This window comes from Lepidochelys olivacea, assembly GCF_965140295.1.
Source record: "Lepidochelys olivacea isolate rLepOli2 genome assembly, chromosome: 22".
In the NCBI taxonomy this organism is placed as follows: domain Eukaryota; kingdom Metazoa; phylum Chordata; order Testudines; family Cheloniidae; genus Lepidochelys; species Lepidochelys olivacea.
This window is the reverse complement of record NC_140432.1, coordinates 13,979,836-13,996,774: the sequence shown is the minus strand read 5'-3', so window position 1 is coordinate 13,996,774 and position 16,939 is coordinate 13,979,836. Positions and strand designations below refer to the sequence as shown.

The window sequence follows — 16,939 nt, the reverse complement described above, 5'->3', positions numbered from 1 at the left end:
TAATTCACTTAATGAAATGGCTCAACTTTCTCTTCTTGTTCAGTGGGTAATTTGACAGCGCACACACCGTATGAAATTTCTGCTTGGGCCAAGACTGCACTGGGTGACAGCCCTTTGTCTTTTGCACATGTTGTGACCAGTGGTACGAGACCTGCGTCGCCAAGCCTCAAAGCCAAAGCCATCAATCAGACTGCTGTGGAGTGTAACTGGACCGGACCGAGGAACGTCGTAAGGCTCCGTTATTTTCTTACCAGTCATGACTTATCTTCGGTTTAGCCTTGGAACCTCAGGCCATAAGCCATTTGGACAGAATTGTTTGATAGGCTTGTGTGGACATCCAATCCTATCCCCTAGGAAAAGCATGGTGAACTTTGCACCATTTATAGTGATTTGCACCATGGACTCTGCAAAACACATGTGTGAAAAAGGATGCAAATCACATCAAGTATCCTCTTAGATTGTAAGCTTTTTGGGGCAAGGACTATCTTTGTTTCAGGTATTTGTACATCACCTAACACAACAAGCCCCTGGCCTCTCAATCAGTGATACTCAGACTGAGGCTTGTGAGCTGCAAGTGGCTCTTTAATGTGTCTCCTGTGGCTCTTTTCAGCACATGATATTAAAACACGGTGTGATTTAATTATTAATCAATCAAAGTTATTAACCAATCAGAATGCTTTTTTCTAGGTTATTAACCAATTGTAGTTGATAAAAATAAGAATACTTGGTCAGTCATTTTGCTGTGAGAATAATATGTATATTTAGTTTTTATCTTTATACATATATAAATAGCTAAGCTAAATATTTCCCCTTTCGCACTGTTTAAATATGAATATCTAGTAGTATAGTAAATGAAACAGCAAATTCACGTGACAGTGGCTCTTATGGGTAATGTTGATCACTAATTTGGCTCGGGAATCACTGAGGTCTGAGTATCACTGCTCTGCGGGCTGCGATTAGGTTCACCGTGCCATCATATGCAATCTCGAATATAATTAGCTAAAGTGGGTGAGGTCTTTGTAAGGCTATATGGCCATCCTTGGTAGATACCAGAGGCAGAGCAGCGCACAGCAGTTAAGACAGGGAGTGAAGAAGGCAGCATCCAGCTAGGGGATTTAGGCAGACTGTGGATGCCTGTGCTGTAACATGGACAACTGCAATATACACATTTAACTCCCTTGATGTATCGGAGGTTCCATGGGATCTTTCATGACCCTAGTTGGTCTGGACCAAAGTGTTTTGTCTCCTCAAAAGGACAGGAACTCCTCCACTCCAAACTAAAACACCATGCTGCGACATCGGGTCATTATAGATTCAAAGGGAGGGAGGCTGTGCCACATGCTAAATTTCCAGCCCCTCTTTTGTCCTAGACAGTAATACAGGACCCTAGATTTCGCACACAGTCTGGGTCATTTGGTCAGTTGTATCCCATACAGCTGCAGAGCACAGCTGCTGAATAGTTTCTTCTTTGTTCTTCTCTACAGGTCTATGGTGTTTTCTATGCCACATCTTTCCTAGAACTGTATAGAAACCCTCATAACACCACCACTGCTTTACACAACATCACTGTGATCGTGAACAGGGACGAGCAGTACCTGTTTCTGGTAGGGTGCTTTTCTGTTTACTTTTCACACACGTACAGCTTGGACTAACCTTTGCTACTGATATCTTAAGACATGATGTTAACCAGCATGCTGTCACTTTAAGGTCCGTGTGATGTCTCCGTACCAAGGACCACCTTCCGACTACATCGTGGTGAAGATGATACCGGACAATAGGCTTCCCCCTCGGCATCTGCATTCTGTGCTCACCAGAAAGACATTTGCTGTCATCAAGTGGGAGTCTCCCTACGATTCGCCTGACCAGGATATGGTAATACCTTTGCGCACGTGACTTATGCTGTTGGAAAAGGATATTCAACTCTGTAAAGTGCTTTCGGATTAATTTGGGAGACACTTACTCTACCTGCAAGATCAGTGCCCTACTAATGGAGAGTGTTCAGCATCTTAGTGGTCCTGATTCTGATCTCACTTGCTTTGGGTAACTCAAGACTAACTCCACTGAAGTCAGTGCATTTGCAAAGGGGCATTCAGATCAGAATCAGGCCCTGGGCCATTGGCGAGCTGGGTCAGTGATGTCACCTCCCTGTGCCTCAGTTTCCCTATCTGTAAAATGGGGATAATGCCGCCAACCTCCTTTGTAAAGCTCTTTGAAATAATGCTGATCTGCTAATGAAAAGTGGTATGAAAGAGCTGGGATATTACTATTGTATATATAATAATACAAGAGTTATAAATCATCCTTGTAAAACTGGTATCTTAAATTGAATGTAAATATGGAAAAAGATTGTATTTTACATTGAACTACAACACAAAGGGCAGATATGACAAAAAAAGAAAAATTATCTTATTCCCCAGCTGCTAGATTTAGTGAGTCAGTAAATAGCTTTCTGGGGTGTTGGTCCATCTGCTGCTAATAATGTGCTATAAGAAGTTTGAAATCCCATTTGGCTTTATAGGTTTCCAACACATAGAAGACTTTGTTAAATTTGGTTCTTTCCCCCAGTCTCATGTGCTAACTGGCATTTTATATCACCAGCCTCTGGATGGGAAGTAGGAGCTTCCGTCATTCACTGTGTGTCACTTTCCTCCCTGCAGCTGTACGCTGTCGCAGTAAAAGATTTAATTAAAAAAACAGATAAAATCTACAAGGTGAAAACCCGTAACAGCACAGTGGAATACACCATTAAAAAGCTGGAGCCAGGAGGAAAATATCATATAATTGTTCAACTCGGAAACATGAGCAAAGAATCCAGTATGAAAATTACCACAGGTAAGGAAAGAGTATTAACATTGGATAGTGTGGCAGATTATTGCATGGTTGTCCACTAGGGGAACCTAGCACCTTTCACCAAAATACCCAATACTGCCCATAGTTCGAGGCAGGATACAGGGCTAGATGGACCACTGATCTGATCTGGTATGAGACTCCCGTGTTCCTGTGTCATCCAGTCCATCTTTCATACTTGAGGCTTGATCCTGGGAGATGCTGAGCATCTGCAGCTTCCAGGGAAAGCAATAAAAAAACCCAACCCTTTAATAGAGGGCAGTCACTAAAGTGGCAGGCAGGGAATTTTTCACCTGCTTAAACGGAGGAATTAAAATGTCCTTTTTGTCATAGTGAGGAAACAGAATACCTACTCGGCCTCTGCCCCTCCCATTGATACCAATTGCAAAACTCTCGTTGATTTTGATGATGCAAGTCCTGGGTGTCATGTCAGTGTACACAGAATACCGTGCTGAATAGAAGATAGGTAGATAGATAGATATAAATGCTCAGTAGTGAGCTTGTTTAGTGCAGTTTCTAAAAACAGAGACATTATTGATAAGGAACGTGTTTGCCCATTTTCCCCATTTGCAGTTTCACTCTCTGCACCAGATGCCTTAAAAATTATCACGGAAAATGATCACATTCTGCTTTTTTGGAAGAGTTTAGCCTTGAAAGAAAGTAATTTTAATGAAAGCCGGGTAAGTCCCAGAGGTTGTTTTGGTTTTTATTTATTTATTTATTTTTAACTAAGAAACTGGTTTGGTTAGAGGTGAAATGGGTGACGTTTTACAGAACGGTTTGAGAACACAATACACTGATGTGCGTGTCCGTATATACATGCCTTTGTGTGTGTGTGGATAGATAGAGAGGTCGCTCCCTTATTTCCCAGCATGCCGTGCCCCACACTAGCACTGCAGTACAGCTGTTCCAGTAGACTTCGTTACCCAACCTGCCTTTCCTTCCTGTTGTTGGAGGTGAGACACCTAGAACCACCAGGAACCAGGACAGACTGAAGGGAGAGGCAAGTTCCAACCCACCCTCCCTGCTCATGGAACGCCACCCTCAGGACTCAGAGCTAGGGTCAGCATTCTGGTGTTTTTAATGAACTCCAGATTGCTCCTTGCCCGTTCTTCCCCCCTCATTGACCCAGATCCCCATCCTACAGGTATTGTTCAAGGAAAACCTGGAATGGAGTAGCACTGGCCTAGGAGGGGTGTCTTCATAAAGACATCAAAAGGGCAGTACACGCTATTCCACAAAGTTTTCCTGATATTCCTCCTGCATGCAGGTAGCTTTGTTTATTCATTAATGATACAAGACCCATTCCATTGGCTTTTGAGGACATCGCTGTCCTCCTGAAAATCTCTACTACATGGGGCAATCAAATCGTCTAAGGGAACGGGAGTAGGACGCAGAGCCTTTCACATGTAGGTCACCACAGAAGCAGTGCCTGAAAAGTGTTAGTATCTAAAGACTGATAGAAGATCTATGGGAAGTGAATTACTGGGGCTCTCAGTCTAGTTCTAGTGGATGGGGGTCCATGTCACAAAAGTGTCATTCCCTCTTTGGCAATTTCAGGGAGATGCTAAGCATTGAGTAATCCACGGAGGCTGAAATCTCTCAGTTCTAGACTAGTCTCTCCAGGTCAGAGGTGAAGCTTATTGACAGGGTTTCCTGAAGGAAGCTTTGCACTATTGCTGTCAATGGGGTATCAACAGGGCTAAATACACTAGCAAAAAGAAGTTTAAAACGGTGTCAGAAGTAGCAAACCCTGAATGGGAGGGCTCATTCAGCTGAAGAACTGAGTGATCTCTGTTTTATTCTCTGTGTCGTGTCCCTTCCCCCCCACCCCGGCATATCAGGGTTACGAGATACACATGTTTGACAGCACGATGAACATCACAGCCTATCTTGGGAACACCACAGAGAACTTCTTCAAAATTTCCAATCTGAAGATAGGCCATAACTATTCATTCACAGTTCAGGCCAGATGTCTTTATAGCGGACAGATGTGTGGGGAGCCTGCTACTCTTCTGTACGATGAACTTGGAACTGGTACGTTTTCATTCATTGTGTTTCTGCCTTCACCCAGATATGATCAAAGCCTAACTTTTAAATATGAGAACAAAAGCTGTTTTGTGGTTTTTTTTACTGTGTGCTCTTCAGGCCAAGGACTTAATGAAATACAATATTGTTAATAAAATCTATATTTGTGTTCTGCTAGAGGGCATCTAGAGGAGATCACCACAGTTAGCAGGATTTAAATGTTACTGTGATTTTACACCATGCAGATTCATTATTCCACTGGCAGATCCTCAGAAAACTGATTCATAGCAGTTACCTGAACACTGTAAAGCAGCAGTTGCAAATGGCAGTTTTTTCCTCCCCTTCATAGGTGAAGATGCCTCTTCGTCTAAAACTGGTAAATCCACAGATGTAGCTGCCATCGTGGTCCCGATATTATTCCTATTGCTCGTGGCCGTGGGGATAGGGTTTGTTGTATTATACATGAGACACAGAAGACTACAGAATAGCTTCACTGCCTTTGCAAATAGCCACTATAGCTCCCGTCTTGGGTCAGCCATATTCTCTTCTGGTGACGATTTAGGTAAGTAGCGCTAGTCCATGTCCTGAAATTTTATGAGAGGTTTGTGGACCTGTATCCACTGAAGCTCTCCTGGTGCATTGACCTGGGTAGTGGATAAGCTGTTGAAATGACTGTAGTTCCTGATCACATTTCCGTTTCTGGGAGCAGGCTCCAAGCGATGCACAATTTCACGTGGCTGTAGCAGCATTATTTGCAGCTCCTGTCCCATCTGCCTTTGGCTCTAGGCTCAGCCTCCCTTGCAGACATCTACAAGGGTGTAATCTGTACAGCATGTGAGCAGCCCCACTGACGGTGCCCTCTTAGCCATGCGCAAACATGGCACATCACACGCACAGCTCTGACCAAGAAAGATGTACAGAGCGTGGACAGATTCATTCTTTTTCTCCCTTCTTATTTACCATCTCTTGGCATTTTTGATACATGGGAGCACAGGTTCAACTCCCAACTCAGCCGCTTCATCCTTCCGAGTCAGATAAATTGAGAATTCCATGCAGCTTACTGTGTTGGGGTTTCCGCCCTATGCCCATTGGAGACAAGATTCCCATGCACTTCAAAGGTTTAGAACCTCTGGAACAAACTCTCTGCGAGCATAATTCCACTGAAGCCAGCAGAGAATCTAGTCTCATGTCTGTAGTGAGAGGATACTACAGATCACTCATTGTAAGAATCCGAGTTCACTCTAGTGTCCTCAGCCAAAATTGTCCCAGTTCCAACTCCACCCCAGAGACAGCTGTATTTTCAACGGCAAATACATTCGTGTGTGTGTGTGTATCAGGCTGTATCCAACTCCTGTAGAACTTCCATCAACTTAAATGGGAGCAGAACAGGCACCTAACTTCTGTTCTGGGATGAGTCTCTGTGGATTTGTTCTTGTTCTAGTTGAGGTCTGTTGGTAGGGTTTGATCCCATGTGGTGGATCACGCCCGACATAAACATAAGATGGTTTTTATTATTCTTACTCCAAGATCTCCCAATCATGCAAAAACTGCTGTGTTGGAACCGAAAAATTGTCCTCTGCTACTTCAGTTAGGGAGGGAAAATTGGCTCAAACGGTCGAGCGCTTGCTTAGCCTGCCCTCCTACATTTCTCCTGGGTTATGCAGGAGGTCAGACGAGATGATGTAATGGTCCCTTCTCGTCTTAGAATGCATGAAACTACTGTAGCTGTGTGACAGAGCGTTGCATTTACTTTCCAGGAGACGACGACGATGACGAAGCCCCTATGATAACTGGATTCTCAGATGACGTTCCCATGGTCATCGCGTGAAGCGCATTTCTGACTGTAAACCAAATGGTGTAAATATTTCATTTGATAAAAATAGTTGATGGTTTATTTTAAAAATGCACTTTGAGTTGCAATACATTATTTTTATATGGGCCAAAAAATAATTAAAAAAATACACTTTGTAGTAATCAACTGTGAACTGCAGACCAGGTTGATTTAGAACCGAATTGCTTTGTTTTAACATTAATTTAGTCTTACAAGGCTATGCTTGCTGGGCATGCTTTTAAGTCTGTGAGATGTTTTCTGTTGACTAAATTGGCTACTCTTTTTATTTTTCTAAGACAATAAGAAATTTATTTTAAAAAATTCAGGAGATTATATATATATATATATAGAGAGAGAGAGAGAGAGAGAAGGAGACAAGTAATATAGTCCCTGAAGGTTTTACATTTACTTTAAAAAAATCCTTTGGACTTTGTTTTATATGAAAGTATTTTTGTTGTGTTAATTTATTGGGAAATATGCTTTAGATCAGATTTTCAGAGTCATCAGACATTGTACACACTGTGTAGATAGAATGTGTGCCACTTTATCTTGACCTGCAGTAGATTTTTGGTATCACAATCATTGTTACTGCAGTAATAATAAAAAAATCGTTAATTTTAATTCCCCCCCTCCATTATTAAAAAACTGGGTCAAAATTTTAAAACATTGGGGCCCAATTCAGCAAAGCACTTCATAGAACCATAGAATATTAGGTTGGAAGGGAGCTCAGGAGGTTATCTAGTCCAACCCCCTGCTCAAAGCAGGACCAATCCCTACTTCAGCACTTCCTTATCTTTAAGCATGTATTGAAATCCCATTGATTTCACTGGGACTTTTGCACGTACAGTGCTTTACTGAATCAGACAGGGGGCCTAAAGTGAGGTCTGTTTAAAGACCTAAAAATGTAAGTGGCCTGATTTTCAGAAAGGGGACCCACAGCTCCCACCAGCTTCAGGGACAGAGTCAATCAGGCCACTTTTTGATCCTGATTCAGTCAAAGTACTGAGGTATGTGCCTACCAATATTCACGTAAATATCCCTCATGGAAGTCACCACTCATGTACATAGAGTTATGCACATACTTAAGTACACTGCTGAATCAGTGTCTAATTTAGGGGATTAAGGTCCAGACTGTGCAGATATTTATGCACATGGGTGAGTTTACACAAGTTAGTGATCTGGCCCTTACCATGGATTTAGATGACTACCCTAAGCCCCGAAGTTTTCAGTTCTGGCCCTTACTTTCTGCCTCACAAACCTACAGTCTATGCAGTTCTGTGCATCACCAGCACTGTCCTAAATGCTTTAGGGTTACGTACAGTAGTGGATTTGCTAACCTTGCCCTTCACTTGTAGTCTGATCCTTTCGTTAAATATGTTATTGACAAAAATTGTAAACTAACAGGAAAATGTGGCCACTGACTGTCTTTAAAAACACATTTCAGTCCATGCTGTCACATGCAATTAGACAAACGTGTTTCCTCTATGGCACTTCTTTAAGATGCTAATATATTGATGGGCAGCTGGGATGGGGACATGCTACCTAAAACTAGAGGAAGGGCTTTGATTGCAGGTTTTCCGCAGTCTTACGAAGCTAGAAAATCTGAATTAATTTGAGGTTACAAAAGGATACTATATTCCTTCATTGCTTTTTCCTAAAAGTAGCTGTGGTTTTAGCTTCAACTTCAGAAGTAAAACATATATACAGATCACTATCTGTTATGCACTTACTGTAGACACACCATTGGCTACAAAGCTAAACGTTAGCTGTTAAAAACGTCTGGTACCATTGTCTAGCTTTTTTGTGACAGTAGAGTTTGAATCCCACCACAGAGTCAAAACTTCTTGCCAGCTGGAGAGCAAATAATGTAAGTGAGTGTTCACAGATCACGTCTATACATACTTTGTATATGCAAAGTCTATCAGCTCTACACCACTAAAATACAATGTGCCATCTTGTCATGATATAAATATTTTAACCAAAAGTATCTTTGTTGTGTAACTTGAAAATATAATTACAGTCTTCCTATGGATAGAGTGAGAAAAAGAAGGGTCAACTATGTTCAGATAAACAAGTGATTCATTTAATTTCAAATAAGAAAATGTATAAACTGTAGAAGTTCTGTGTGGTTCAATACACTAAACAAATACTAAATATATTTTCAGCTACTGACAGAGTGTCATTCCCAAGTGACAAATTGGTTCTTTTTTCTTTCTTTTTTTCCGGGGGACCAGAATTGAATGGGTTTTTGTGGACACTGCTTCTTTATTTTAAGCTTGTAGAGTTGTGACGTGTTTTTCTTTACTTGGTTTGAGGGCCAGATGCTATTCTGAGATACAAATTTTGAGCAGCAAACTTTGGTGTAAATGAAATCACTCCTGATTTACACTAGCGTACCCAAATCAAAAATCTGACCCTGAGTGACAAATTTCTAGATTTACTGAATGATTCAAATACTTGAAAAGTGGGGAAATGGCCAAAAGAAAGAAAGAAAACCTAGGGATGTGGTTATTATTTCTTATTAAACAGATATTTCTGCACAATCGCTACAAAAATTAGAATAAGAGTATCTCAGAAGGGGGGGGTGGGGTCTATAGAACACTGATATTGGTCAAATCCTGTGTGCTTTACTCACCTAAGCAGTCCCATTGACTTCAGTGGAACTACTCACCTGAGTAAGGCAAGCAGAATTTGGCCTATTGCCTTTTGTTCCTATATAGGGAAACACACACTAAGGACCAACTCCAATAACTAACCTCATGGCCACTTAAATACGCTATGACAGTTCCTCAGTATGATGTTTTCAAACTTTTGAAGTTAAAGACCTACTTCAGCTTGGGTGACTGATCATTGCTGGTCACTCAGACCGGTGTCACTGCATTCACTTCTCAGCTGTACAAAACATAGACTGTTTCCAGTTTGAAACACTTGGTTGCAAATGAAAAATACTCCTGGTTAACAGTGCCTCAGTTAATGCAATGTGGGTGGAATAAAGCTCAGTGCATTGGGTCTGCACATTTGCCTGAGCATTGCTTTTGCTCGCTGAAGGGTTTAAATGGCACTTAAGCAGGTCATAGACCTTGTGCAAGTTCTCCTGGGGTGAATTTCACCTTGTGTGAATAGTGCTGTAATGGAGAGACATCCTCAACCCTCAAAACTTTCCCTTTCAGCAAAAATAACCACTGTGCTGTTGGCAAAGCAGCCTTACAGGGCTAGTGTATTTTATATAAATAGAAAATTATAAGTTCCAGGGAGCATGAGCAAGATCGATGCAGTTATGGAAAAATTGTATATTTTTTATGAACTTTTGAAGCACAGAATCTTGTTCACAGATATGGGCGGGGGTTGTTGTAAATACAGTACACACGATCCAGATCCAGATTTTGTTCTTGTTTTGTTTCAGTAGCTTTATGAAATGTGAAGCGAATTGTTACCCTAAATGTTGGGAGGTGACTGGGTTTTTCCTACTGTAACAAAACAAAACTATTGAATACTTCAGCTAAAAGGCTGTTAGTTGTACCCTCCGTTATGGTGACTCTTCCAGTTATTTAACATTTGAGTCTGTTTTATTGTTCACGACACACATTAGAAGCAAGCCTGCATTCTTAAGTCCATTTGAACGAAAGACAACAACTTTTAACTGTGTTGGCCCTTTGGTTTTTGATCTTATATGGTGAATATACATGGAGGTACCATTTCCTAAACTTGAAATCTGGGGGCCCCTTCAGGAAAATGAAACCAGATCTGGTTTTTCCCTTCACCGTGAACAAATTACTTCAGTTCGCTGTATAGCAAAAGCCTGATCCATAAAATGGTGATCTACACTCAGCTCTCTACTGAAAGTGCTACACTGATTTCACATGTAGCACCCCCACTAACTGAAGTATACATTCTGCATGTAGAACTCACACATGATTAGCAGTCAGAGATCAAAACTATTATATATGTAGGATCACGAAAATCCTGACTACCAAAACCCATATTTACTTTTCTTGGCTTTCTTGTAGAATGGTACTACCAGTTAATGGAATTTTCACTTCCAGGTCACTAGACTGAATCCAGCACAAATCAGTATTTGGTAAATGAGTTGGAAGATCTCTGTCCATTTCTCAGTAGACAGGTAGCCACAACATTAAAACCTATCTACAACACAGCACTAATTAGTAAAGTTGTTTCCAGACTCAGAGAATCCAAAACTATATGGCCAGGAGTCATGGAGACTGAACTTTCTTCTCAGACCTAGAGATGGTCTCTCCAGGGCTGGTGTGAAGTAACATTGGCGAGGCAAGTGTAGCTTGCTCTACCACTGATCACATGCTCTGTGGACAAAGGGGCGTCAGTCTCTAGGATGCAAAACATTCTCTTCCCAAAACAGTACAGCCTTGTGCCACAGAGAATCAGCATGTTTTTTATCTGTTTAAGGGACCTCAAAAGATTTAATGAAAGATTTAGCTGATTTGTCAGTACAACTTTAGAAACTGTATTCAAGAAAGACAAGAACAATATTTTCCTATACAAATTCCACATCTCTTTCAAATGGACTTCAGAATGTGACTGTCGTAATTGAATTAGTAACCTTGGATCCAGAAAGCGTCTTCATATAGTGCCAATTTCAAGGGTTTTTTATATATATACAAACAGTGATCATTCTAAACTTTCAGCATCCAGTATAGGCAACCAGTCTAAACCACTCTCATCAGCATTAGCTTCACCTCTGTAAGCTCTTAAAGTGACGTTTAGACATTTATCATTTCAATTGCTTAATGATTTCTGCTGCAGATTTTAGTAACTCATTGCACAATTTTGAAGGTTTTTTTTGTCTTTCAATGTCAAACTTTTTTCACGGAATAAATAAAACTTAACTGAGTCAAGAAAACGGATGTTAAAAAAATCTATTCTACATGTGTCTTGAGTTATTTTTTGGAGTACAATAAAAATGTGTCCAGTGCTATTTCTGAACACTGCTTTTTTTTTTTAATTTAAAGGATGTATTTTGTAAACAGAGCTGTCAATGACAGTGTCTGAAATTGACCCACTGTGACATGCCAGCTGTTCTCACTGAAGTGATGCCTACACTCATGGTTTTAATCACAAGGCTCATGGTATTTGTTTTCCTTAAAGTCTCAATTCCTGGAGTCAGGTGACTATATAAGATTCTCAGCTTTCCTTTAAAAAATAAGTTTCTTGCCCTTGTGGTTACAGAGATAAGCTTGTAAATATGACCTCTAAAGAACAAAACGTTCATTAATTTCTCAAAAACTCATGATTTTCAAGGCAATCTCAAGATTTGGGGGGAACCTGACTTACAGTTTTTGAACTCTTGGGATTGACAATGCTGCTTTGGGGCTTAAAATATGGTGCACAGCACTGAATCTCACCCATAATGAGCTGTGATACAGTAATATGTGCATGTTTGTGTGATGCATGTACCCCATTGTTCCAAGTGCAGTACAAACAGAGATGATGTGGTCCTGCCCCATGGAGCTTAACCCACTGGCTTTCTCCTTGTTTTCCCCCACAAGGCCACTGTACTCTATCTGACAAAATGAAGAAGGTGAGCATCTATAGCAGGAGGACATGAGAAGGTGAAACAATATACACATAAGGGCAGAAAATCTCATAGCTGGAGGCCTGGACGTCTGTTTAATTTCCAGACTGTGTTTACATTGTATTTTTATTACCATAATACATGTATTACCCAGCTCTTTTCATCAGAAGACCTACAAGTCAGTCTCGTTACTCCCATTTCACAGATGAGGATACTGAGGTACAGAGTGTCTTATTTTTTCCTTATGCTCCCATCTGTCTGTCTCCACCTTTGGCTCGTCCTATACTTACATTGTAAGCTCTTTGGAGCAGGGACGGCCTCTTGTCCTGTGTTTATACAGCACCAAGCACAATAGGGTCTTGGCCCACAGCCGGGACTCCCACCACAATAAAAATAAATAATAATCCCATTATGCCCATCAGAGCCCAGCACAGCAAACTAAACATGATAGCTGTGAGCAGAGCAAAACCAGAATTGCAAAAGTATTTCCTGACAGGCATGTAGCATTTCAAGAAACAGTTGAACTCTGCCATCAAGACAACAGCTGAAGAACTGGTTCATGTGTTCCTTCCCTCTGTGGCCCAAGCTTCTTTTGCCCTGGCACCAGTTAACCCCTCTTGGCAGGAAATATGTGGAAAAAACAACTCCAAAGCAGGACTAGAGCTTGGTTTTAAGATTAAGAGAACGCAGCTTCTGACTGTCCCAGTTGTCACTGTCGGTGGGAAGAAAAGGGTCTGCGAGACGAAAGATTGGTTCTAAAAATCAAAACCCTGACTCTGGGTTTACACCTCGCAACCTGGCAAACGTGAGACACCAGAAAAACGGCGCAGGCTCTTCTAGGATGTGAGAAGATAAACTCAAGCCCACATCCCCAAAATGTCCAGTGTCGAGTCCAGCTGATGCGCCACTGATTTGCACTCTCCCGCCAAGGTGCCTAGGACTGAACATGTGGTGCTAAAAAGAGAGGATTGAACTGCTTGCGCTTGCAGGGGGAGCCACTGTACCAGAGTCACACTGAAAAGAGGCCCCTAGGTGGTGGCAGGAGCCAGAGACACCACAGGCAAGCTGAGGCCACATCAGTCACAAGGAAAGAAGCTGGAGCACAGAGCCAGAGGGGGGCAAGGAAAAAGGGCTGGTAGCTCACACCTAGGTCTGGGCAGGACTGCTGGTTAATGTTACAAAATGTACCTGAGCTAACGTCAGAGGCAGCATCTTCCAGCCAAAGAGCTCAAAGTGCTTTACGATCATTGATAAGAAGAGCCTCATGAGGATTTTAAGGCCTGGCTTGACAAAGCCCTGGCTGGGGTGATTTAGTTGAGGATGGGTCCTGCTTTGAGCAGGGGGTTGGACTAGATGACCTCCTGAGGTCCCTTCCCACCCTGGTATTCTCTGACACTCACAGGCAGACAGTGTATTTCAGGGATGGGAAACTGAGGCAGCAAAAGGCGAAATGGCTTTCTCAAGGTCAAACGGAGCCATTGGGAGAAGTAGGAAAAGAATGCTGGAGGCCCGAGTCCCACTCCTGTTCCTTAATCTCAAAATCAGCCTCTCTCTAGTGGAGGCCCATTTGTTTGAAAGTAATTCCCAGCTCAGCAACAGTTTTACATAGCTCAGAGCTGATCTGTATAGATAGTCAGGCACAATGGCCTCTTCAACCTAGCCTCTGAGCTGATCGGATGACAGGATAGTTTGGCTCATCTAGCTGAATACACAGCATTGCTTTCCCCATACACTTATGTAACCTTGCCCTGAGCACCGGCAATTGGCTGCGAGCTATGTGTTGCAAGCACAGGTCTTCTGGGAGAATAAGCACGAAGAATATCAGGCAACCAAGGGTGAGGAAAGTGAAAAGAAATTGGAAAAGTGACTGAAATGCCTTGACCTTGGAGAATATGCCAAGGACTTGTTAGGTTCCAGTCACTGTAAATAAATAGACCACATTTATTGTCTGGTTTGGCAGACGAGCTCTGGAATGCCTGAGCCAACTCCAGCAGGTGGGGCTAACGAGTGGGATCAGTCCCTCATTCCGAGACGAGACAGATGTGGTGTCTTCAGCTCTGGTTGTGTTGTGCGATTTGTGCTGCTGCCATTTGCAGGCAATAGCCTAGGGCTTTGCTAACGTGTCAACAAATTTAAGGCAAAGCTCGTTCCCTGGGGGTGAATCCTAAGCAAGTGGCAGCAATACAAAACTGAGCTAAGGTGGAAATATGGGTCGATTCCCTTTGCAGCAGACTCACTGGATGCTCAACAATGGAGTTAGAGAAGAGCAAGCCTGACTTCAACTATGCTTATACAGAGCTGGTGACTGGGAAGAGCATATAGAGCTCTGAGTGGGCTACTTCCAAAACAAAACAGGCTAGAGAGGGAATAATCAATTCTGTGTATGATCCAGTCCTTTGGAAGTATTAAACGAAGAATTAGTACTCTGCACAGTAATGCACATGTCCAGTAGATGGCAGCATTCGCCTTATTTTATAGAAAACCAAACTGAAACTAGGTACCTTTCCCCTCTCCCCCTTCCCTTCTCTCTCCTTTTCTTCACTTTTGGTGGCCTCAAAAATTATTAGTTCCAGATGAGCTCTTGGCATAGTAATACTCCATTTAACTCAATCCGCTCTGTGCCGAGTCAGTGCAAGTTCAAATGCAGCATTGTCACATGTAAACTATACATCAGAGGCATGTTGCTGAGGGGTTTTGGATACTCCTTATGCAAGTGGAAGGGGAAATATAAAAGGTTGACACACACACACACACACACACACACAGAAGGGGAAATATAAGAGGTTGACACACACACACACACGGAAGGGGAAATATAAAAGATTCACACATATACAGTCAATCCATGGTCATCAGTAACAATGGCACTTTGTACAAATGAATCTTGCTAGAGTGGAACTGAATTTATGTATTGAACCAGGAACCTCTGGACTGGGTGGCTCTTTGAAGATTAGTGTTAATAAGCCATACCAGTGGGCATTTTGGTTTATAAGGAAAGAGCATTTCAAGTCACGCATGCTGCTATTGTTGGACACAAAACATGCACTGTCTGCTTGTTGTGATTCTACTGCTACTTGCTTGCCTTTTGCTGGGGTTACCTTTATTTGTACACGGTTTTAAATTTACCTCCCCCGGTTTTCCATTCCATTAGAATCAGTGCCACATTTCCTGGGGATCAGGCAAAAAATCTTGAAAAAGTTACACATGTGCTATAAATTTAGATAGTCTTTGTTTGTGCTACATTATTGACTTATTCAAGATTTTTGCGCCTTACGTAGATTACAGATATCAAAATTATCATTAAAGCTAGTGGAATTCTCCCCCGACAGAAGAATGTGTATATTCTGTATAAAGAAGGTACGTTCTAGGGTTGTATTAACTGACTTGAGCCTTGCAAATAAGTAAAATCCTAGCAAATATACAAGAAATTGTACATTTGTTTGCCTGTATAACTCACTGTACACAGAGCCTATAAACTAAGGATCTCAAAGCACTTGCAGATTTTAATTAAGCCTCACAACTGCCATTTTGGGTTAGTTGATGGAGTATTATTTTACTGATTCTTTGCAGATGGGTAAACTCAGACAAAGTTTTATGCACCAAACAATGTGCATGTCCCCATTCAAATGATTCCTTAACGTTCTTCCTCATGGCCTCTTCAATAACGAAAGATATAAAAAATAACCCTGTCAAGGCCTAAATTTGGTCCTTCAGATGACATGGTATGTATCTGAACTCTATTGCCTGAGTCTGATTTAATACCTTGGGGCAGGAAACGTATCTTCCTCTATATCTGGATGATGCAGAGCCTACAGTTAGCTCTCGATCAATGATACTAAGAAGCAGAGATGGGCTTAGTCTGAATACCCCTTTACTTGTGCGGGAATTCCCACACAACTGGCCTCTCCGACTATATACATGGGTCGAACAAAAGCATGGAGCAACATGACCCCATGCTTTGGCTCCGGATCCGGACTCAGCTTTAGCAGTCGTTTAAGTGACAGGTCCAAGACCAAAGTCCGAGTGAGTGGTGGAGCTGAGAGTCTGGGAGAATCTTGGCTCCCAGATCCCCACTCTCAACCACTACGTAAGCTGTATGGAAACCATTCACACAGCGTGCCCATAGGTCAAAATCAGAGCTCGTACTGCCAATCTGTGGCTTTCCAACAGCATACCGCTCAACATTCAACTTCTAACAATCTAGGGCACATTCCGGTCTGACCATTAATACATTGACAATACCCAAATTATTCAGTATCTGGTGATTTAAATGACCCTCTGTTGAGGGACTAAATGGTGCGTAGACCTTTTGCACAGGAGTGAATTTCACTAAGGATAGCGAGACTACAAAGCACCCCAGCAGCAAAGCCGGTATTAGAACTGAGGAGTCCCAGCACCTACCCTTACGCCTAAATCCCCTAGACCACCCGGCTTCCTGAACGGCCTTGGGAATAGGTTAGTCGCTAGCTTTGGCAGAGGTCTGAATAGGTGCTGAGCAAATTCAGGTTTTCCCAACATTGTTTTAGCCTTCACTGCTTATCGGATTCCCATCGCTCCCTTTTCCTTGTTCCTTCCCCTTCTTTTTTGTTCTTGTCCTTTGTTCTAGTGTTTACAGTAGCATCGGTTTGCTGTCAGGCAGCAACATGGCCTTGGAGGTTCTGTATGTACGGTAGGAGTGCGGCCAA

General features: G+C 42.1%; 2 protein-coding genes across 4 annotated transcripts in view; one reads left to right on the top strand and one right to left on the bottom strand.

Annotated features, from left to right (window-relative positions):
* Positions 1-7,327, top strand: part of SORL1 (sortilin related receptor 1) — a 101,609-nt gene extending 94,282 nt beyond the window's left edge. For all 3 annotated transcript variants that reach the window (XM_084611842.1, XM_084611843.1, XM_084611841.1), the window contains exons 41-48: positions 44-228; positions 1,485-1,604; positions 1,708-1,872; positions 2,658-2,832; positions 3,421-3,527; positions 4,692-4,884; positions 5,225-5,437; positions 6,633-7,327. In XM_084611842.1, the coding sequence (XP_084467968.1) occupies positions 44-228; positions 1,485-1,604; positions 1,708-1,872; positions 2,658-2,832; positions 3,421-3,527; positions 4,692-4,884; positions 5,225-5,437; positions 6,633-6,703 (1,229 nt within the window). In that variant the 3' untranslated portion in view covers positions 6,704-7,327. The remainder of the gene's footprint in view (positions 1-43; positions 229-1,484; positions 1,605-1,707; positions 1,873-2,657; positions 2,833-3,420; positions 3,528-4,691; positions 4,885-5,224; positions 5,438-6,632) is intronic.
* LOC311511335 (uncharacterized protein) overlaps positions 1-16,939 on the bottom strand; it is a 205,574-nt gene that overhangs the window by 54,655 nt on the left and 133,980 nt on the right. The window lies entirely within an intron of this gene.